At 33.7% G+C, this 22698-nt stretch overlaps 4 protein-coding genes across 7 annotated transcripts; 2 read left to right on the top strand and 2 right to left on the bottom strand.

Moving 5' to 3' along the window:
* Positions 1-1432: 1432 nt before the first annotated feature.
* On the top strand, positions 1433-2217 carry LOC109173580. Of its 4 annotated transcripts, XM_019322826.1 has the most exons (3): positions 1433-2087; positions 2128-2131; positions 2163-2186. In XM_019322826.1, exon 1 carries the CDS (start codon positions 1540-1542, stop codon positions 2083-2085), a length of 546 nt encoding a protein of 181 aa, XP_019178371.1. In that variant the 5' UTR covers positions 1433-1539; the 3' UTR covers positions 2086-2087; positions 2128-2131; positions 2163-2186. The 4 variants fall into 4 exon arrangements, with proteins under 4 accessions (XP_019178371.1, XP_019178370.1, XP_019178368.1 ...); XM_019322825.1 differs by lacking the exon at positions 2128-2131 and having other exon boundaries at positions 2186-2217; XM_019322823.1 differs by lacking the exon at positions 2128-2131 and having other exon boundaries at positions 1433-2084; positions 2185-2215.
* Positions 2218-2906: 689 nt separating this feature from the next.
* Positions 2907-6556, bottom strand: LOC109173881 (pre-mRNA-splicing factor SLU7-like). The gene is made up of 10 exons (XM_019323221.1): positions 6422-6556; positions 5668-5831; positions 5420-5532; positions 4832-5245; positions 4548-4683; positions 4159-4458; positions 3719-3935; positions 3495-3598; positions 3332-3400; positions 2907-3235 (listed from the first exon to the last, which is right to left on the bottom strand). The coding sequence occupies exons 1-10, from the start codon at positions 6435-6437 to the stop codon at positions 3158-3160; spliced, it is 1611 nt and encodes a 536-aa protein (XP_019178766.1). The 5' UTR covers positions 6438-6556; the 3' UTR covers positions 2907-3157.
* Positions 6557-10075: 3519 nt separating this feature from the next.
* Positions 10076-14124, top strand: LOC109173471 (chromatin modification-related protein MEAF6-like). Its single transcript, XM_019322708.1, has 7 exons — positions 10076-10396; positions 10997-11035; positions 11156-11250; positions 11348-11448; positions 12455-12524; positions 13538-13590; positions 13734-14124. Exons 2-7 carry the CDS (start codon positions 11023-11025, stop codon positions 13834-13836), a joined length of 435 nt encoding a protein of 144 aa, XP_019178253.1. The 5' UTR covers positions 10076-10396; positions 10997-11022; the 3' UTR covers positions 13837-14124.
* Positions 14125-14508: 384 nt separating this feature from the next.
* On the bottom strand, positions 14509-15311 carry LOC109173588 (ethylene-responsive transcription factor 1B-like). The gene has a single exon (XM_019322835.1). The coding sequence runs from the start codon at positions 15256-15258 to the stop codon at positions 14629-14631; it is 630 nt and encodes a 209-aa protein (XP_019178380.1). The 5' UTR covers positions 15259-15311; the 3' UTR covers positions 14509-14628.
* Positions 15312-22698: the final 7387 nt, after the last annotated feature.

Here is a 22698-nt window from a genome sequence, read left to right as displayed (position 1 = left end):
ATTTGCGCAGTTAAGTTACATTCTCTCATATGTTCCGTGGGGTCGGGTATGGGGACCAGGCCAGCCACGGATTTTGGCTTCATTTTTACGCAACACGGGATGCACCTAACGCTAAAGACTCCAACGTGCACAACAAATGCAAAAAAAGAATCTTGCAAATTGCAAAACATAATATAGTAACAACTTTGGGAATGAAGTTCTTGCCCACGGTTTCTCAAAAAGGTATCTATACCTTTAGAATCTATCCCAAATCTTAGTTGTTATTAAGATTTGATAGGAGTGAGACTAGTGGTAGGTTTTAATTTATATACACATATATGTTAAAATGTTTCTATCACATGCTTAAACGACTCAAATTCGATCTTTCTATTCGAGTCAACACTTTTTTTATTCAGAGTTTAACATTTGAGCTTATATATACAAATTAAAGTTATATATAAAAACAAAACAAAAGGAAACAAAACGACTAAATGTTATATAAAATATGACAAAACTACACCAAGATAACCGTCAAATTAAACAGACGAGATCACAAACAATCAAACTCTTTTCATTTCAACTATATGCTAATGATATATCTTTTAGTTTATAATATAATAAATATATAATAGCAATGTATGACAGGCATTCAAAGCTCTTTACTTAATAGCTGCAATATTCTTTTATTCCTTGTGATCCCCTCCTCTTCTAAAAGGAGGGTGACGATAATGGCACTTCAATTAATTATTTACTATAAATAATACATTAGACTACATGTTCATGTTTGAGAATATTTATATACTTTTGTTCGTTTTAGATTAATACCCAATTTAGTTATTGATTATAGTAATTTTTGGTCAATTTATTAGTCTTAAATGACTTTTTGTATTTAATTGCATCTTGAAATTTGAAAATTATATTTTATCTATTTGAATTGAGTCATATGTTAGGATAGCTTGGTAATTTCTCCTCTATTAATATTCAATTTAGTCTTCAACTATAATTATTTTTCATAATTTAATCAACTATAGTAGTTTTATCTAATTTAGTTCTGAATTATAGTGATCTTTTTTAGTCATTAATTCTAATAGCTAACCAAGGCACGCAGTTGACTCAATTAGGTAAAATGACTAAAATCATTGAAATGTATGAGTAAATTAAGTATAAAAAGTTATTTAAAATTGATTAATTTAGCCAAGCACCTTGTGCTCTCATATGAGACTCGGGTTAGACTCTTATATGGGAAGTTGTGAATTCGAGTTTCAGTACAGTGCTTACCACATTGTAATAGAGTCAGTAGCATTAAAAAAAATTGATTAACTTAATTTTTTTTAATGACATTTCATAGCTAATGAGCTCTGTAATTTGAAGATGTCTGCGGAGAAAAGACGCAATGTTTTATCTGCGTAGGAATAAAGTGGTTAATTATATATTAATGAATTACCAAAGTAAACTAATTTAACCCCAAATGAAACTACGCCACTACCACTATAAAGAAAGGAATTCTTATTCTTGTTTCACCTTCAGTCACTGATCAACCAATCTTGATCGCCGGAAAATATGTCTTGCCTGAATTTGAAGGGACTGTTTCCCACCACGAAGGTGTTGAAGCTCTTGTCCTCCAAGCTGCACCGCCTCAGCCGCTCCAAGGTCATCAAGAAGCAGCAGCGGAAGACACCGTTGGGCGGCGACAAGGCGGCTATCATCAAGAAAGGTGGCTCCGGCCGATGGCCGAAGCTAACCGGCAGGGGAAAGAAGAAGAAGTTTCAGTTCAAGACGACGAAAAGGATCGATTTTCATAAGAAACCGGCGCCGGTGTATATAGACCAGCTATTCGTGGAGCCCGTGAAGGAGCATCCAGAGATTCCGGATGCCAAGTTGAAGAAAGATGATTGTGATCATCGTCTTGATGATGATCATGAAGCCTGTAGCAGTACGGCGGTTGACGGCGGCGGAGGATCCGGTGAGGCCGATGATATGTGGGAAGCCATCGTGCTGGCTTCGCCGGAGATGCACGGAATCAACGAGAGGGCGGAGGAGTTCATATCCAATTTCCGGGCAGAGATGAAGCGCCAGGAAACTTTGGATACTAAGCGCCGCTTGTAGTACTTCTTTCATTTCTATAATTGCTTATTGTAATATTTGAACTACAAATTGTCTTTTAATTGCTTACTTTAGTCCAATCTCAACTAAAACTTTCTATAGGTATTGTACATATTTTATCTCAACTAAAAGTGTCAATAACAAAATTTTCTATAACTTCTGTCCATGGTTAGACTACACAATTCATTCTATAATGTGATCAAGCTAAAAGGGTCAATAACAAAAATTTTTATAATTTCTGTCCATGGTTAGACTACACAATTCATTCTATAATAATAATAATAACCTTGTAATCAGCTAAAAATGTCAATAACAAAATTTCTATCCATGGTTAGACTACACAATTCATTCTATAATAATAATAACCTTGTGATCGAGCAGCATGACTATGAAAGTGTCAATAACAAAAATTTCTATAATTTCTGTCCATGGTTAGAATACACAATTCATTCTATAATAATAATAATATTGTGATCAAGCTAAAAGTGTCAACAACAAAAATTTCTATAGTTTCTGTCCATGGTTAGACTACACAATTCATTCTATAATAATAATAATAACCTTGTGATCGAGCTAAAAATGTCAATAACAAAAATTTCTATCCATGGTTAGACTACATAATTCATTCTATAATAATAATAACCTTGTGAATCGTGATCGAGCAGCATGACTATGACTCTTCCAAATGAAAAGTCACAGATTCGAACTCTAGTAAAACATGGTCACAAGTTCAAATTCCAATGAACATTGACTCTATATACTTCAATAAGTTAAGAAAATATGTATAAACAAATACTACATTGTAACATAATTAATAGTACTCAAATAATAATAATAACCTTTATTCAAACATTTTCTTAGTATTCAAGATGGAGAATGAGAACAAGGATCCATATGTACATTCACTATTTCGATTGAAACAAGTAATCTTTTTGGTACATTTAAAGGGAAGGCAAACTCTCAACAGTTTAGTCTCAAACCTATGACACCGATACAGAGTTTGAACCAACTTCAAATTTGACAATATTACATCGGGCTCAAGGAAATAACTAAAGGATAACATATTATCAACATCTCAATGCAGAAAATCCCTCATTGGATCATCATGGTGGATCTTCTTCATCCTATATGCCTCCATTTCTTCGGGTGTGACCTGGAAGGCAATTACATGAATGGTCAAGATTACAACGGGATGAGGATTGAGGAGATGGGGATGAATACAAGAAATGAAATGGAGAGAGCAGCATACCTCATTATCATACTTCACATTATATTTCCGTTTCCTTTCATCTGTCACTTCCCTTCTCCGTTCATCCTCCTGGTTATACAACGTAAAACATGCATCAAAAGATGTTTTTGAATTCATAAAAACCCACATGTAAGGAGAAATTATTGGTTGTGAAAGCACATACCTTTTTGAGTGCTTCAGCCAATTTTTTGTCATCCAGAACCAAATCATCCGGTACATCAGTTCCCCATGTAGCAAGTTTCTTCTGCTCAATTGGTGTATGGGCATCTGGATGATTCATAATCGATTTAGATGATATATAAATGGACACACATATATACAAATAACATAAAACTTGGAACAAATGCCCAAAGCAAAAATACTTTGAACTGGCAAATATTAACTTACCTTCTGTAGCTTCTTTGCGAGCAATATTGGCCTTCATTAGATCACCTGCAGCTTCAGCTGCTTCAATTCCAGCTGTTCCTGTGCAATAACTGTTTCGGATGGTCTGTTTGCAACACTTGTAACCCCATTGGTGGTCCTTCCACCAGGAACCCCAAACAGTGGTGTGATTGTTGATGAAAACGTCCTCTTCGTATTTGCTCCTAGGAATAGACATCTCCTGCAGACAAAACGGCATTGATCTTGTTAGACCCGAATAAGATTATTCACTCAAGAAAACAACAGGCAGAAAACAAATGCTGCAATGACATATTCCTATTCATTCCCAACTTCCCATATAAGACAATGGGGTTGGTACTGTTTATGCACATGAATGTCCATATATGCAGTTAAGGTAAAAAAGTCAAATTCATATTTTCATGAAATCTTATTTCAAATATTACCTGTCCCTTCACAATCCTGCCAGTTCGATCATATTCAACTTCTTTCTCACTTTGACCCAGTAAAAGTTCCCTAGGAAGTGTTTCCTCACTAGCTGCATTGCCATATTTCTCCATGATGGTGTCCTTGGTCTGGCCCTTCAATTTCTCTTTACTGACTTTAAAATTTTTATAAAGCAATTCAGCTTGGGAGGGAGCTGCTTGCATATGGATGTCATGGCCCTTCTCAAAAGATTCCCAAGCATGAATATTGAGCTGCTTGAACTCCAGTGCTTGACCACTTAATCTATTTTGGTTATCCCCCTATAACACAACCAAACCACAGATCAATCTTTGAATATAAGCAAATTACTATTTTTTTTTTTAAATAACACTATTAAAACAAAACCTACAGCATAGAACTTCTCATTTGGATCCATATCTGGAAGGGGGTCTTCACGCATGGACCGGGTTTTGGGGTCATAGTGGGCAGAATTGACATCAAGATTAAGAAGATATTTGGCAGTATCTTCTCGAATACGTAGATTCCTGAAATGAGAAAAACATTAAGAGCGTTGAGATGTTAAGCATTTTTAAGAATATGCATGTCAGGGGATAGTGTGTGTGTGTGTGTGTGTGTGTGTATATATATATATATATATATATATATATATATATATATATATATATAACTCACCTGACAGTCCCAGTGCTACCACCTCCTGTAGTGCGCACACGCTTCTCGACCTTTGCAAAATCCATCTGCTTACTTTCATCGACCTTAGTTTCATCTACCTTCAAAGCATCTTCCAAATCTTCATCATCACTAGCATCACCTTCCTGATTTTCATTATTGTTCTTCTCCTCCAACTTCTTAAGCTGCTGTTCCTTCAGATATTTCTTTCTAGCTTCATCCCTGGCTTCATATCTATCAACAACATGGACATAAGAAGCAGCATCATAACCATTCCAGCGGTCCCTTTTACCATCATAATCTAGCTCAAACTGCTCTACTTTCTCATCTGGGGCAATACTTTTCCCCGTCCACTTTGCTCCTAGTTTACGAGGCCTTTCCATACAAGATTTGGCAGTATGGGTCATTGCTCCACAGCTGCAGAAAGTATTTCAACATTTTAGTAAAAGCTTTAACAGAAGAAGAGTGGAAGTACAACACGTTAAAACTCCTCACAAAACCAACAGGGAATTATACTAGAATCTCACTGCTTAACAGAATTTTGGAAATAAAAAGAAATAATAAAACAAAAGAATTTGCTGTCTGACTTACTTCTCACAGGCGCCTTTTCTATATTTGTCAGCCTGGTATATCTTGGCACCCCTGTCGTACCATGACTTGGTGTAATTAGGATCCGACTTCCATTTCCTTTGATGTTTTAAGCTCTAAAAAACATTCAAGCCAAAGGTATGCAAGTTATAATTAATCCATAACAAGTAATGCATATATCACGAAGAAAAAAAAAAATGAGAAACAAAGTCCAAGTCAAATTACAAACAGCATAAGATAAGAAAACATACAGGTTTCTCGGCATTGAGATACCAAGGTGCTGAGGACATATACTGTGGAATGTGAGGGTTAATTTCTTTTCCATCCTCATCAAGCTCAGCTGGTGCAAGCCCGGCCTTTCTTGCCTCTTCCAATTCCATCTGTTTCCTATGGTCCTCTCTTGATTTGAATGCAACTGCATTTCCCACAATTTAACATGTTATTTCAGAGTAATTCAACAACAACAACAACAATAATAAATTAATAATAATAAACTTTTTTTCCCTAATCACAGAAGCTAAATAAGCTACAAAAATATAACCTGGAAAAAACCGTTCCCACAATTTAACAAGTCATTTCGGAGTAATTCAACAACAATAGTATGTAGTTTAATCATAATAACCCTCCAAGTCACATATGCTAAATAAGCTACAACAAATTAATTTGGAAATAACGTTTACACAATTTAACAAGTTACTTCGGAGTAATTAATGAACAAAAGTACACTGTAGTAAATTTTTTATTTTAATCCTCCTAATCGCAGAAGCTAAATAAGCTGGAAAAAAATAAAACGAACGGGATTCACCAAATGATCGAAACTGAAATCTAACTCTAGATATTTATGCGTATATCAAAAAATTGAAGTAAACATAAAGTAAAAAGCTTCCGAACAATCAACTAAGAACACAGTCCACAAACAGGTCTACTGGCATCGAGGTACCAAATTGATAAGGTGATAAGGAACAGGCATATATACAACAGAACGAAAAAAGAGAGAAAGAAAACCTGAAGCGGTAGCCATGATTAGCAGAGACGACGACGACGACGATTGAAACGAATCTAGAGTGTATTGAGGAAGCAGATCGATGAGCGCTAGAGAGAAAACTGCAAAAGATGAAAATTGATTTTCTTGATATTTATTAGGAATTTAGGAGTCAATCCGTGTCCTTCTGCATCTAGGAAAGATATAAGTCGGCGCAATCTTTGGGCTTAGAATTCTTTGGGCTTACGGAAGACTAATATCTAAGAAGCCCAACTTAACCCGGCTGATCCGGAAATGAAAATCTTTCTCTTTTATTATCAAGGATTTATATTTTTTTTTTAGTACTATTGACTCTATTACGGCAAATTATGTTATAGATTCAGGTCCAAAATAGAGTCGTTTAAAAAAAAAAAAATTACTTTCTTCCTTACCGTTTGTCTTCAGAATTTGTTCCTCTATATTCACAATTTTAGAACTCTATACTCACAATTTTAGATCTCAATATACAAAATTACATAACTCTATATTCGCAATTTTTGAACTCTATATTCACAATTTTTGAATTGAATATTCACAATTTTAGATCTCAATATACAAAATTACAACTCAATATTCATAATTACAGAACTCTATATTCACAATTTTTGAACACTATATTCACAATTTTTGAACTTTATATTCACAATTATATCAACAGTATAACACAATTTTTGAACGCTATATTCACAAATAAATAAATAAATAAATAAATATATATATATATATATATATATATATATATATATATATATATATATATATATATATATATATATATATATATATATATATATATATTTGGCTGAGGAAACGATGCCACTAACGGCACCGTTATTCTAGACGCTCATAGCTGCGTTGTTTTGGACATGGGTCTACCTTGTACAGTGGACCCGGGTCCATGACATAACAATTGCTTTATTACAAGGTAGTATTTTGTTTTATGCTTTTTCTGTCTGTTGCATCCATAATGGGCAAATTATTGTGTAGACCAGGTTCACATAGATGTATGAACCATTAATGCAGTATACATTTTAATATATTAAAAGTACATTTTTTATATTTAATGTACATTATTTGATAATATATAAAAAATCATATACTTTCAAATAATGTACTTTACATATACAAATAATATACTTTTAGTATATTAAAAATGTACTTTTTATTTATGGCTCACACAAATGTGTGGACTATGGTCCATGGAATAATGGTTGGCCACAAGATACTTGACAAAGATTTCTATCTATTAGTATACTCAGGTGGTGTGCAAGACTTTTAAACCAAAGTTAGTTTTGACTATGTTGGATCAATTCGTCAATGATATTAAAGAAGCGTTAAATTCATCTAACGAATTCATCTTCAAATTTGTGAAACAGTCTGCGATTCAAGTTCTTTGTAGCATTGTTAGGGAAGTTGTTTCGACCGTAAGGAATGGTATCCCGTTTCATCGATCTTATTTGTAATCACTTCAGCTTATGATTAAATGGATAAGTTCCTTTATTTTCAAAAAAAAAAAAAAAAAAAAATCAAGAAAGTTAGGCATATAATGGGAACTAAAAAATATTTGTCCAATTATTTGATGAAATGAATGATTCATATTTGTATTTTTTTTTTTCATTTTCCTACTTTACCCTCTTACAGTAATAATGTTTACGAGATATATTTTATGTATTACTTTGTAGTAAACAGAGACAATCGTATTGCTATGGTTTGTGTACAAGAAACGGATTGTGTTCCCCTCTTGCTACACGGGGTTAGCCTTTATTATACTATAAACCTGTAACGGTTACAATAACGCAACGGCCTCCTAATAAGTGACAATGTCACCCATAACTCCTATCTTTGATAAGGCGGTGATCTTAATGTGTGAGCTCTTCTAATTGTTCTACTTGTTCTCTGCTCCTGACTGTTGTTTGACTGCTTTGAGATAATAAACATAACTATAAATTTGAAACAAATATTAATCGAGGAAACATGCATTAGAAATGATATATCCATTACAGGGCGTTTGGTTGGAGGGGGGGAATTATGTGGGAAAAGAATTGTAATTCCATGGGAGTTGAATTACTGGGAATAAAGTGGGAATTTAAATTCCAGTGTTTGGTTGACAGGAATAGAATTAATGGGAATTTCAATTCCAATGTTTGGTATACATGGGAATTGAAAGGGAATCATTAATTTTAGGTTAAAAGGGGAAGGATAATTTTGACTCATCAGTATCTTTTTTTCCCAGGAATTAAAATTCCAAGGGTGGACATGGGATTTTAATTCCATGAAAATGGGGGAATTGCAATTCCATGGAATTGCAATTCCCTCCAACCAAACTATGGAATTTAATGGCCTTTGGAATTAGGTGGGAATTAAGTGGGAAGGGAATTTAAAATCCCTCCAACCAAACGCCCTGTTATAGTATGATTTTTGTAGGAGGTTATTGAATATGTTAATTTACTCAATATTTTGAACTTAAACTCGATTAGAAATGATATATCCATTATAGTATAATTTATGTAGGGGGTTATTGAATATGTTAATTTACTCAATATTTTGAACTTAAACTCGATTTCAAATTGACTCAACTCATGTGCAATAAGCTAGCAAGTCATCACCCAACTTGCCCAGGCTAATACTGAAGACAATGGCTAACTAGTTTTGCACGACATTTAACACACTGGTAATAGTCTGACGAAAAAATCACCATTAGCAATTAGAAGATACTAAGGTGTGTGTTATCATGAAATAAATAAATTGTACGAAACTAAAAGTATAACTAATTCCTCAATCCCATATTTTGGGATTCCCGGGCCGATATCTCATTTAGTCATTTACACAAACTAAAGTTGCTTAGTTTTTTTTTTTTTTTTTTTTTTTTTTTTTTTTTTTTTTTTTGTGGTACTAGAGCCTCACAATGTCTATTTAGTACTCTAATTTAGTAATAAGTTCATACTCATTACTTCTCGACATAGTATAAATACAGATCTCTATTAGTACTTTCAATTCAATTTAGACTATCGGTATAAAATAAGAAAAATTTAATTACGAATTATTTAAAATAAAATATAATATACTCCGTATTATTTAAAGATTCAAGTTGTGATACGAAAACATCACCATTTTTACTATATGGTATATGCTCCCCATTTAAAAATAATTGAAGTTAACTAGCTCGTTTTGGGTTTTATTGAATATAATAATTATAATTATTTTGATTAATAATAAAATTTATCGTCATTTTGGAAGTGTATTTATTGTATAAGGAGATTGATAAATTTAGCTGACTCAATTGAGAAAGACAATTAAAAATAAATATTGTGATTACCGAACTAGTTTTTTTTATTAATTGTGTCAGGGTTGCTGAGAACTACTTTTTCTGTCCCATTTTATTTGTCTGGCTGGTTAAATAGTCTTTGATTGAAATTATTTTTAATTCAAATTTTTTATAATTTTAAATTTAATATTAGTATATAAAATTTATATATTTAAAAATTACATTAAAAGTACTATTAAATCCAACAAATCAAATTAAAAATAATTAAAAATTACCAATCAATAATAAATAACACAAATAAAATGGGAATACAATGTAATTACGGAGTATTAATCAAGTATATAAGCAAGCTAAGCACCTCTTTCCTAGAGCTTGATACAGCTTGATGATGGCGTCTTCTTCTTCATGGCTGAAGTTTCATCGTTTGATGTCCGGTCGCAGGTAATTTTTCCATCGGAGTCTGCAACTCTGCACGCGATAATCAGGGACGGAGGGAGAGGGGGTAGCAGATAGATCGTGCGTGAGGTGCGTTGCTTCTGTCTTCGTCTCTGACTCTCTGCCGCAGCGCCGCTACCAGCTTCCGGCGCATCTCCGTCCCGGCCTACCGGCTTCAGGCAACACGCCAACACCGCCTCTCAGCGCCCCTCGTGATCGGAAACTCGTCTCCTCAGTCCTCCTAGTACTCACTACTCAGGTTCTTATTTTTGCCCTAATTTCTCTAATTTCCCTAATTACTCAAATTTTATTTTAATTAATTTAGTGTATGTGTTTTGTTGAATACTTGAATACATGAATTTCAGAATTTGTTTATTAGTTTATGAATTATCAATTAATCAATTATGAATTTATGATTTATGAATGTGAGTTGGGTAGGTTTGGTGTTCCTAATTTTTCTAAAGACAGTGAATGGCCGAATGATGCAGTGAATGGCCGAATGGCCTAATTTTCAATTGGTGTTACTTGAAATCTTGAATACATTTATACTTGAATACTTGCTAATTTTCAATTGTTGAATGGCAGTGATAGATTATATTGGTGTTTGCTAATTTTTCTAATTTTGTTTCCAAACTCTGGTGTTCCTAAATTTTCTAAGGACAGTGAATGGCAGAATGATGCAGTGAACTTTGTTTTGCTAATAAGAGTATTATCCAGTAGTTTGTCATAAACTTTGTTTTGTAATTTATAATGTATTTTGTATTTTAACAATCGTATTTTTATTTGATATTTTGTATTTGGACCTTCTATTTGAACATTTTTGAACTTATTTTACGTTTGCTTCTTCGTCCCCCACTAGAAATCCTGGCTCCGTCCCTGGGGATAATGGACGCGGAAGGTAACCTTCAACCGCACTGTCTGAATGTTTTACATATGTGTGTGTCTATGGCGATCTTTCGTAATGCTATGTAACAATCGCAACACAAACTTTGAATCTGCGTAACAAAATGCATCGTAGGGCAACGGACGCCTTCGAACCCTTCGGCAGTGCTCGCCGCTATCTTGTCGAAACGAGGCAAGCTTCACGAGGAGCTCAAGAGCATTGAGAAGCAGGTGGTTAACGTTTGTTCTTCCGTTCTGAGTGTGAGTATGGTGTGTCAGAAGATGCTTCTGCTTAGGCGGTGGTTAATACTTGGAATTTGAATTGTAGGTTTACGACATGGAGACGAGTTATTTGCAGGATCCAAGCCAATGTGGGAATGTGTTGAAAGGTTTTGAAGGGTTTCTGTCATCATCGAAAAGCACTACACTGTAAATTCTTCAACCATTTTAAGTTTGGGAATGCTTATCACTGTTATTTTGATGGGTGTGAACTTTGAATGAATGTAATGTGGGAATGTAATCAGGTCTTTAACTCCACAGTGGTATTCACTAAGAGAGGGCAGATACTGAGCTCAAAGTTTAATATGATTCATTTTATTGCAGTGTGTTAAAGTTTAGGTATATAGTAGGAATTCTAGGGTGTGAGTGTCAGCAGATCTCTTGCAGCCATGGTTAAAAGTGAATACAGGAAATCTTGTGACATTTTAAAGTATCTGTAGTTCTCAACCAAGGTGTAAAGAGTTTGGACTAAATCAAGGGCCTCAATGTTTTCTGAAACTCCTTGATAGATACAAGTGATGATACTGTTGTGCTTGCTCTGATAGAGAAAGAAAGAGAGTATCTATTTCATGAATCGCATTCAGAGCTAAACCAATAACAATGGGACATCAAAAGGAATATGCTTTTCAATCATTGGGACACAATTGTTAAGAAAGCAATGTAAGATTTCTCACCAGCTTCTATTATGTTGCCTTTCTCCTGCAAAAAATCTTCTTTTTGGTGGAGGGGACTAGGGGAGGCTACTCGTTCTTTATCGGAGTCCTTAATGGATTAGTATTAAGTAAGGTACTAAGCTGTCAACAAGATAACCAGCAAGGGTATGAGCTAATTTGGGAAAAATAAATGATCAGGGGATAGACAACAGACAATGCCAAAAGGGAGCACGTAGACAATTCACTTGGGCACTAAACAATCATGAAGGAAGATGAAGATGTACCAAAGTGAGACCTAAATGACAATTCAATATTTGTATTGAGAGAATCCCATGTTTGGACTGAAATCTTAGGAGTCCCCCTCCACCACCTAAGAAAAACACGTCATTTAATAATGAGATGGATTAGAGGTCACTAGATATGTCTGATGATTTAGTTACAATTTATGTTCAATACTCTGTTTCTTTGTGTGATTTTCCTTTTCTATCAATGGTTTGTTTCAGTTTAAAAAGGTCAAGGAAGTTTCAACCGGAAGATCGGCTTTTTTCGCTATCCTCTGTAACTTCGCCAGCGGTATGTTATATTACATATAGTTATTCAATGATGGTGCTACGTATGTCTTTTGTTTTGTAGTTTCTGCAAAAATAAGTTTTACTTGAATCAAGGCATCCACTATGGCTAGATGCAAGATGTATCAGGCTTATTGATGTGTTGATGGGAAACCATTTTCGATTTTTTTTCCTAATTGTTTGCGGTTGAAATAGTGTTCTATTCTATGGTTGAAAATCTTTGTATTAAATTGAAACTAAAAAGCTGGTAACTTAAGATTTGTTATCACTTTTAGCAATAGTGTTAAAAGGTTTGTGAAGATCTGCGTGAACTTTATGGCACTTGTCATAATGCTATAGTAAAATATTTAAGTTCAAGCTATGATAGCTTTTTTACTTTATATTTAATCTCTTTCAATCAAAGCTCAAATTTGCTCATACTTTCTTGAGAATGTATGGGTAATGGGTGTCAAGGTTGTAAACATCTTTGGTGAGGCCCAAGTTGTCCACTATTCTGAAGTTGATCTTGTCAGCTATATATCATTAGCTCTGTTGTAAATATAATTTCTTTGCTTTGTTGGGTTTTATTTGCACATTGGGAATACTTAATGATGTACCACTCTAGAGTCTAGAGAAGTAAATGCCTCCAAACATACACATTCACTGTTTCTTATTAATCCAATATATATATTTTAGTGCTTGTTTGGCCCAGAGCTTCTTGAAATAGAGTTTGTTAAATGTTTTTTTTGTTTTGTTTTGTTTTGTTTTTTGTTTTTTTTTGTTTTTTTGTTTTTTTTTTTTTTTTTTTCCGTTGGGTTTCAACTTTAGAGCTTCTTGAAAAATAGGCTTTTTGTTATGTAGCTTTAAAATGAATTTTCTTCAGTTTTAGTGTTTGGCTCACTTTAGATAATCTCCAATCAACTGTAAGCCAAACCAAGTTGTAAGATACAACTACTTTAGCTGCCACATGCTGGTCAGGCCCATAATAAATGTATGGTTTGCTCATTTCCTTATGTTTCTTATTTGCCCTTGTTCCGGGCTGAGGAAGTAGCGGTTGGGCGTGATGGTGCAGGTATACCTGCAAATGGACAGTAAGTATTTGGTTATCCCTTATCCTATTGGTAACCAGTGCCTTTAATGGAAGGGATTTGATACTATTGTATAGAGAATTTTTATATCCCGAACAAATTTTTGTTGGTCACAGCTGACTTGATAAAATTCACAATGTCTGCAGGGGGAAACAGAAGAAAGGTAGGGGAGGCCCGAGAGAGGCGAAGAGACTGCGTCATTCTAGTGAACCAGACTACGATTATGAAGATGACCTTGACATGATGTAGTTATGGCTTGGCTTTGAGATAGCAAGCTGGTTGGTTTTTGGAGAAAAAATGAGGATCTTTATACAACCCTGCTTGCAACAATGGTACTCTTTCCCCTATGATGTACAAATATCACTCTCAGAGTGCCATGATTTAAAATGCCAGTCTCTATAAACTAACTTCGGTCTTGTATCTTCTTAATCGAACTCGACTCAAGTGATAAGAGTTTGAGTTCTTTAAGTATAAGATCAAGAGTTTGAACTTATATGTATTTTGGAGTGACTATTGAAACACATTTACTTTTTTTTTTAGTGATGAGGAAAACCTGTAACCACTACTCGATTGTGCGCATGCACTACTTGAAGGTTTGCATTGGGTAAATCTTGCCTCATGATTCTAACTGGCAAAGGACAACAAGGAAATAAACCAACCTAAGTTACCAAGTCAATATGCAGTACTTAAGGGTGTGCATTAGGTAAATACCGCTTTATGATCTTAACTGGCAAAAGACAAGGAGATAAAGCAGCCTAAGCAGCCTATCAATAGTCCCGCCTTATGATCCTAACTGAGTAATTGGCAAAGAACAACAAGGAGAATCTTAACTGTTACAAAGTCAATAGTCCCGCATAAACTGGCCCAAATTATCAAGTCAATAGCCTAACCAACCTGTCCACCCCCAACATATTTACTCTGTTTTATGGAAGAAGGAAAAATTAAATGAAGTGATGAACAAATGATACAACAGGGGAGGATACAGATTTTTGTTTTGGTTCTAAGTTTAGAACCAGCTAGGGGTTAGGAGACAGTAATGTTTCACCAAGTTGAAGTTGTGGCGGATTCCGACGAAGTGAGCAACTGCTCCAAGAACTCAGCCCCCAAATCCTCCAGCACCACCACCACATTATTCTCCTTGGCTCTGCTCCGCCGGCACGCCGACGATCTCTTCCGGATCATGGAGTGGCGCCTCTTCAGCTCCACCACCGGCGAACACCCTTCCTTGAACCCGCACTTCATCATCTCCCGCAGCGACTCCCGCACCACCTCCTCCGGGAAGTTCATCACCGCCAGCGAACCCCGCATGGCGAACGCCGCCTGATCGTACGCCAGCGCCGCCGCCTCCGCGCTGTCGAACGTCCCCAGCCAAACCCGAACTCCGTTCCTCGTCGAGTCCCTTATCTCCGCCGCGAACTTCCCCCACGGCCGCTTCCGAACCCCTCTGTAGCTCTTCTCCGCCGCCTTCTTCTTCCGCCCCTCCTCCGAACTCACCTCCTCTTCCGACGCGTTCGTCGTCTCCGACGACTCTTTGCCGCTCGTCGTCTCCGCCGCTAACACCTCCAACAGCACCATTTCCTGGGAATCGTTCACGTTGAAAGGAAGAGAATCCTCCCATAAAGACTCAATCGCGTTCGAGTTTTGGCACTGAACCAACCAAGAATCATCCATGGCGGATTTTCTACTTCTACGAGGTCTTCTTTAGATTTTTCCGAGGTGGGTGACTCAGAATGTTTTGCTGAACTTGAACTCCTAGGCCTAACTATATATACCTGAAACGGAGCTTTGTTCTTTCTCATTCTTATGACTATAGTTGGTTAATTAATTAAATCCTAATAGCCTAAGCTTACTTAAAAGTTAAAAGTGGGTGTTATTTAATTAATTAGAACTTGTGCGTAATTAATAAGAGTTTTTATCCACAAATGTATTCTAGAAAGGGGAAACTATAATTTGTTTGTATGGTCACAAATTTCTTATACTACTCAACTAGATCATACACAGAGACCTGTCATAAACTGAAAAAAGCTCGTATAATCTCATCCACGCTGCTATAAATAAGGAAAAAGTATAATTTTAATCCATATATTATAGCTCCATGGTGATTTTAGTCCCGTTCAATGTGAAATTATAGTTTGATTTTTGAAAAATTAGAACTGAAATCATTATTTAGTCGATCATAACTTAGAGATTCAAACGGTAATATGAAAGGATCAAAATCGCAATTAACGTGGTTAAAAACATAGAAGTATTCGTACTCATACCGAATCATTAGACATTAAAATTATTGTTTAATCATAATGTTTCTATTAAAATCGTACTTTTCTCTAATATAAATTTTTGGTGATTCTTTAGGTTATAAAACTTGTGTTGATTAATAATTGAAATTAAAAGCGTACACGACTAATTAAGGTTATATTGAGTTACTTTCTTGTGGTACTCTAAAACTAAATTGTACAACTTTATTAAATAAAAAGTACATGTAAAAGTTTTCGTAAATATTAACATTACCTATCATCGTATACATATTTTATTTTTATATCAAAGTGACATTTTTATAAATATGTGAATTATACGCTCGCTCGTAGAGTCATAGTCTTGTAGATATGGTCTTGGGGACTTGAGGGACCCGCATATTATATATATACGAGGACGTAAGTAGCACGTGAGTCAAATGACGCAAGGCGGCAATAAGCCAACTCCCGGCAACTACTTTTCAAAACCGGTCGCTTCTTGGTTCTTGCATGCATGCATATTCCAATTATTTCTTTATTCAAAAAAGAAAATTGAAAACGAAAAGTAAAGAAAGTTTTTATTTTGGTTCAAAATCATTTGAATATACTATCTTCTTAGGCACTAGTACTAATCATTGGTGGGCATATTATTTTAGAGCATTTTTATCTGTAGTTATTTGGGAGATTATTACAGAGAATTCACTGACAAATTGAAGAAAGAAGGTAGGAGAGAGAGGGATTGGGTTTATCTGCAAGGTTTGAATTCTTGGAACAGTAACAAATGCCAATACGGGCACGTGCAGTGCACACGTCCGATGGCGCGTCAGCCGCGCTCCTGATAGTTTGTTGTTTATTATTATTATTTTTTCATAAACAATTTTGTTTTATTTTTTTTTTCTCTTTTTTCTCTCCCCTCCCATATTCTCTTTCCTAATCACACTTACAAAAACTCTTAAAACTCAACCATTGTGGATGCTCTTAGGAACCAAGCGGGCAACAAAGGGGTGTTTGGTAAATAGCCGTTAGCTGATTGGGTTAGTGACTTTGACTAGTTGATAATATTAGCTGATTATAAAAAAGTGTTTGGTAAATTAGTTGTTAACTGATAACTGATTACATGTAAATTGACTTTCTTAAAAAGTTGATCGAAGAAGCTACTTTGAGCAGCTTTTTGAATTTTAACATTTTAGAGCAATAAGATGTTACAAAAAGCTAATTAATCAAACACTCATATTAATTGTTTAACCAAGTCAAACAATTAATAATGTGATCAAACAAGTCAAAATTGACTGATAGCTAACTATTTTACCGAACAGGACCTTAAACAAAATATTTATTGCTATAAAATTTATAACTTTTTAAGATTAAATAATTAAGTACTTAGTGGCACCTCTGTATTGACTACTTAATGTGTTTGTGGTTTGTGACAATGGCTCTAAAACTCCATAAAATTAAGCATCCATGGAGGCCGGGTGTTATAGCTGTAGCTCAGTCCCCAGCCATTAATTTGCATACAACAAACACATGTGTGCAGTAGGGCGAGCAGATGAGCCACCCCCGGGGTTGGTGAACCTTATATATAGTAGCCTTTGTAATGCAAATGGAACCATATATATATCACTTTCCCAACATTAAATTGAAAGCTAAGGGACAATAATAGGTGGTAATGTTTTTGTTTTTTAATTCAAAATATATTATAGTTGGTGGTCAATAACGTCGATTCTCTGATTTTACCATTGTATTAGCAGTTTACTTACCAACTGCCCCAAACTGTTGAGTTAAATATATTACTTTCATTTCTTCAATTCACACGTAAGAAAAACCTAGTACATGAATTCGTGAGAAATTAACCAAACATCTTTTTATATATAGAATCGGGTCGAATGTTATTTCTATCGAATTCTGTAAAATTTTTTGCTATGGTTGTTGAAAAATTAGGGTTCACTCACTGACACGTCCCTACCTAATTGAAATGTTCGACCATTGGACAAAAATGGTCGATAAGCTAACCACTTTGGCTAGTGGTCCATAACAATGAGAAGCAAATTTGTGAATTCCAAAAGTGATCGGAACATGAAATTTATCATTTTCCAACCACTTATGGGTGATCAAATACATTTGATATATATATATATATATATATATATATATATATATATATATATATATATATATATAACAATTACTATTATTATTACATGACCAATTTCAAATGCATGTATAATATCTTTACATCTTTATATATAATAAAACCCTTAGATTTGGCCAATGAAATTGTTATAAAAAGTAACCATTATTATTCTATGATTCTACAATAACCTTATTCCCACTTCGATTTAATCCACAATCGCAAACCAGCTAATAGAAAAAGCTACGTCCATTAGACCATCTCCAACCCAAAACACCAAATTCTACACCAAATTTTATACTAAAAGGAATATTCCTAGCATATTCTTACATCAAATTTTTTTCATCTCCAATCCATTACACCAAATTCTGCACTAAATTTTTTTCTTTCATTAAAATAATTTATTTTCTCATAAATTAAGACTTTGTATTATAACTTTATATATTTTAATATAAAATATAATTATAATGCAAATATTATAAGTATTATAACTTTAAATATATGTTAAAATTATATTTATGTAATTTTATTTTTAATTAATTTATGTTCAATATTAGTCTTATTTTAATCGTCTTGATAAGATCTTTCAAATGATATACTTTATTTTTAATAATATAAAATTTATACTTAATAATTTAACAAAGTATATAAATATATTTTTAAAAAATCAGGACATAAAAGGAATTAAGAATAGAAGGAAGGGGCAAAATTGGATGGAAAATACCCCCACCAAATTTGCTGCAGATAAACAGTGCAGCGCCATGCTGCGCCAAATTTATAGCGGGATGGCGCTCCATTGGAGCAGGGGCACACCTTTTTTTCCACCATTTTGGCGCAATGGCATGCCCCTTGGAGATGGCCTTAGCTTTTCAATTTTTGGTTGATTGGTCCTTTGTATCTTAGTCGATTTCTATGTTTTTTGTAATTTTTTGTTAAAAAAATTAGTTATTATTATTATTATTATTTGGAGTAAGGACTCTTCTATAGAGTTCTAATTAATCATATGCGTCAAACAATGGGTTAAAAATTTAGCCCAAGAGAATTGAATGGAAAATTATATATAGTTGAAAAGTCCAAAAACTAAAAAGTATATAGAATAAAATTCAAGAAGAATTTTGGAGTGGAAAAAAGAAAGAGAAAAAACTGTCATTTACAATTAATTTAAGAAAGTTGTAATATTAATTATATTAATGTAATTTAGCACGACAACCTTGTGAAAATGACTTGGTTGTGTTACACACTTGTACAATATATATGTAAAAATGGATTGAACAAAACAGTAGAAAGGGACTGCCGATGATTGACTGATGCTTCATGTCCAGATACAATCCTCCATTAGAAGGTTCTTTGCACCTTTATTTAGCTAGTTTGGTAACTTATTCATAATATATATATATATACACACACACACATAAATTCCCAATCAACATGTTAGTAATGATTAAGGTTGCGATTGTGGATTAAATCGAAGTGGGAATACACACATCTCGTGTGAATGCATATGTAGTTATTGTAGAATCATTAAAATTTGTGAGGATCGCGTGATGGTTTAAAACATTAATTCTGTTAAAAGAATTCTTAACGTAATTCGGGAAATCACTATTCTGCGAGGCACTTCTCGTATTGAGAAAAAGCATGAATTCATTATGAGAACAATTTCAAAGTATAGAGTTTTAGAATCGGAACATTTTTACAGAATAGAATCTAAATCTCAGTATCTCTCTCTATTGAAACCATCTAAAGATAGCCACCTAACTAGCTTTTGTAGGCTTGGAGCTACTAACTTGGTTTGATAATTAACACTTTAAAGTAAAGGTGAGAGTCACGTATTATTTAGAGGTGTGCTCTAGGTAAATCTTGACGTATGACCCTAACTAGCTGTTTGAAATCGAAAAGGCCAATAGGCCGTTCATACATGAAGTCAAACTTAAAACCTTATGATTATCAAGTCAACTCGGTTGAGATTGTCCAATTAATGTTTATATTGTTACTTGATTTGTTGTATAAATTTATTAGATTATATTCACAATATTTGGTTGGGATATATATGGAAGTACAAGAACAAAGCTAGCTAGCTAGGAGAATTGAAGGACATAAGTTGTACATTTTGTTTTGTCCTATTTAACAAATTAAATGCACCTTTACTTATCAAGACATGCAACATTTTCTTTATTTGTTCTTAGCCTGACATTGCTACAATAACGTCATCTTCTATAGCAATCAGATTCAACGTATTTGATCAATACTAATACTCTGTATATTTGATATAATCATTCTTCCAAAAGGTAACTCTCTGCCGCTGGTGAGACTAAATCCCTGATCATTCTTTCAAAGTTTCACTTCTATGACCAGTTGAGCTGCCCATGCGGGTTATATTTGATATAATCATATTATTATAACAAGCGCTATAAACACTATCGAACTTGCGAACTTGTAAAAGATTACACCGCACTTATTACATGGTTGCACCGCAAGGTCCTTCAGGCATATCTAGTAGCCATAGCAATACAATCATGTAGTAGTTTACAGGTTAAGGTTGATTCTAACCTGATTATATATATATATATATATATATATATATATATAGACACACACATATTGTTAATACACTATATATATTTTAGGTCATTCTTATCATTGTCGTACGTGTATTCAAAGGAAATGGATGCGGCCACGGTCGATCGATGTTGAAGTATTGTGTCGAGGAGGCATGAATCTGTACATATATGCTTGATGCTTCATATTTAATTTGAATATATCATCGTGCATTCTCACCCTATCATTTTCTTTAAGATTCACACAAAAAATGTGGCATTATATATACAAAATGCATGTATATATAATGGATAAAGAATATATATAATAGCATATTATTTTTTGGGGTCAAATTACAAGTTCCAATCTCATATATCGAGACTAATATTTTGTGTCAGATAAAGTTTCAAATGATAACAAAGTACTAATTAAGCAGAAAGAAACACATATCATCTCATCCACATGCACCGCCCATTGAGTTATATAATAGTATACTAGTATTTTTTGTGCGCGATGCGCAAAAAAATAGGTGCCCAATATTAATATATTATATTAAAATTTTAAATTTATTTAGATTTTAGATATTTAAATTATTCTAAATAATAATAATAATAATGTAAATCATTTTTATAAATTTGATATTTATATTTATGTAATAATTAATATATAACTCAAATATTTAATGTGTATATATTATTATTAATAAAGAAGATAAGAAAATATATTGTGGATGCATGTGCATGGTAACAATAGTGGAAAAGATAACGGAAGTTATAACGGTAGAGGTATGTTTGTCCAAAATATTTTAATGTACAACCTTTATAATATAATGTACAAAAAACGGACATAAATCAGGGATATAACTTTCATTCACACTTATTATGTTTTTAGATTATTATTATCAATTAGATAGAGACATGATTTTTTTTTTTTTTTTTGAAAGTTACTGGCCCTATTACATTGTAGTATCACTGAGGCTAGAATTCGTAACCTTCCAAATAAAAGTCCAATCCGGGTACCATTAGACCACATAGTCTTGGTAGATAGAGACATGATTGATTACACAAGTATTTGTATTTTTTTTCCCCACTAGAAAAAAGTAATACAAAGAGGCTTGTTAGGTCCTTCTCCACCTTAATGGTGCGGGTAATAAACGCTTTCACTTTTAATTAACCAAAAATGGATAAGGTTCAAGTAATATAATTATATAATAATATATTTGGCAATAATCGTATTGATAACGGTTGACATTTCAAAGTGACATTAAGCTCAAACTAAGAGTGGTCAGTTTAACCAGGATTATGTGGTCTAATGGTATCCGGGTTGGATTTTTATTAGAAAGATTATGAGTTCAAGTCTCAGTGGAGGCTACATACTACAATGTAATAGAACCACTTTTCAGTAGAGTGAGACTTACATAGTTTACGTTAGTGTGACAGACTGTACGAGAATCATATTCTACTCATTCAATCAGATGATTTTTCGATACATATAATGTCATGTGTTGTTTACAATTGGTAGTACAAAACCATGGATAATTCATCACTCTTAGTATATATGTTGGGACCATAAAAAACACCAAGTGTTGGTCTTTCTGCCATTTTTTGGGATCATATTTCGTGGTACCTACGCCATACACATGCAATCAAGAACATGGTCAAATGCATGCACAAGCTAGCAAGCTAAAGCATATCACAACCCAGTTGTATATAGTACAATAATTTATTATGATCTTTCACAAATATATATTTCTTTTGTCCTTTGTTTCATCACAAGTTAATGTTATTAAATACGATATGTATACACTCTTTTAAAGCTTACTGTGAATTAAATATTTTATTCTTTTTTACAGACAAAACAAGTTGTTACAAATTTAATTGCTATTTATATATACTTACCCCAAAAGGCTGAATCCCCAACCCTAAGGGCCCCCCACACTCCGACCCGATAGAGCATGTGGGAGGATGTAAAGCTATTTATATATACTATATACTATGCGTATGTTCCTTATCGATTAAAATTTTTAAAACATAAAAGCACACAATTTTCCTCTGCAAATTATTCTGTGGAACTGGATCCAAATTACACAATTTACATACTGAATATTCACAATTTTGTAAAAGGTAAATTGTGAACATTTAGTATATAAATTGTAAACATTAAATATGTAAATTGTGAACATTTAGTAAGTATATGGTGTATTTTCAACACGAGTCT

The sequence above is a fragment of the Ipomoea nil genome, unplaced genomic scaffold (assembly GCF_001879475.1).
Source record: "Ipomoea nil cultivar Tokyo-kokei standard unplaced genomic scaffold, Asagao_1.1 scaffold0482, whole genome shotgun sequence".
NCBI classification, from domain to species: domain Eukaryota; kingdom Viridiplantae; phylum Streptophyta; class Magnoliopsida; order Solanales; family Convolvulaceae; genus Ipomoea; species Ipomoea nil.
The sequence above is the reverse complement of the archived record's forward strand: the minus strand, read 5'-3'. Positions and strand labels throughout refer to the sequence as shown.

Bases quoted from the DNA above. Each gene is read 5' to 3' on its own strand.
- LOC109173881 (XM_019323221.1), bottom strand. The intron at 5,246-5,419 runs GTAAGTCAGACA...TACTTTCTGCAG, and splicing joins AGAAAAGGCGCCTGTGAGAA to CTGTGGAGCAATGACCCATA. The intron at 3,236-3,331 runs GTATGCTGCTCT...ATTGCCTTCCAG, and splicing joins ATGTGAAGTATGATAATGAG to GTCACACCCGAAGAAATGGA.
- LOC109173471 (XM_019322708.1), top strand. The intron at 11,449-12,454 runs GTAAATTCTTCA...GGTTTGTTTCAG, and splicing joins TCATCGAAAAGCACTACACT to TTTAAAAAGGTCAAGGAAGT. The intron at 12,525-13,537 runs GTATGTTATATT...CCCTTGTTCCGG, and splicing joins CCTCTGTAACTTCGCCAGCG to GCTGAGGAAGTAGCGGTTGG.
- LOC109173588 (XM_019322835.1), bottom strand. From the start codon at position 15,258: ATGGATGATTCTTGGTTGGTTCAGTGCCAAAACTCGAACGCGATTGAG.
- LOC109173580 (XM_019322825.1), top strand. From the start codon at position 1,540: ATGTCTTGCCTGAATTTGAAGGGACTGTTTCCCACCACGAAGGTGTTG.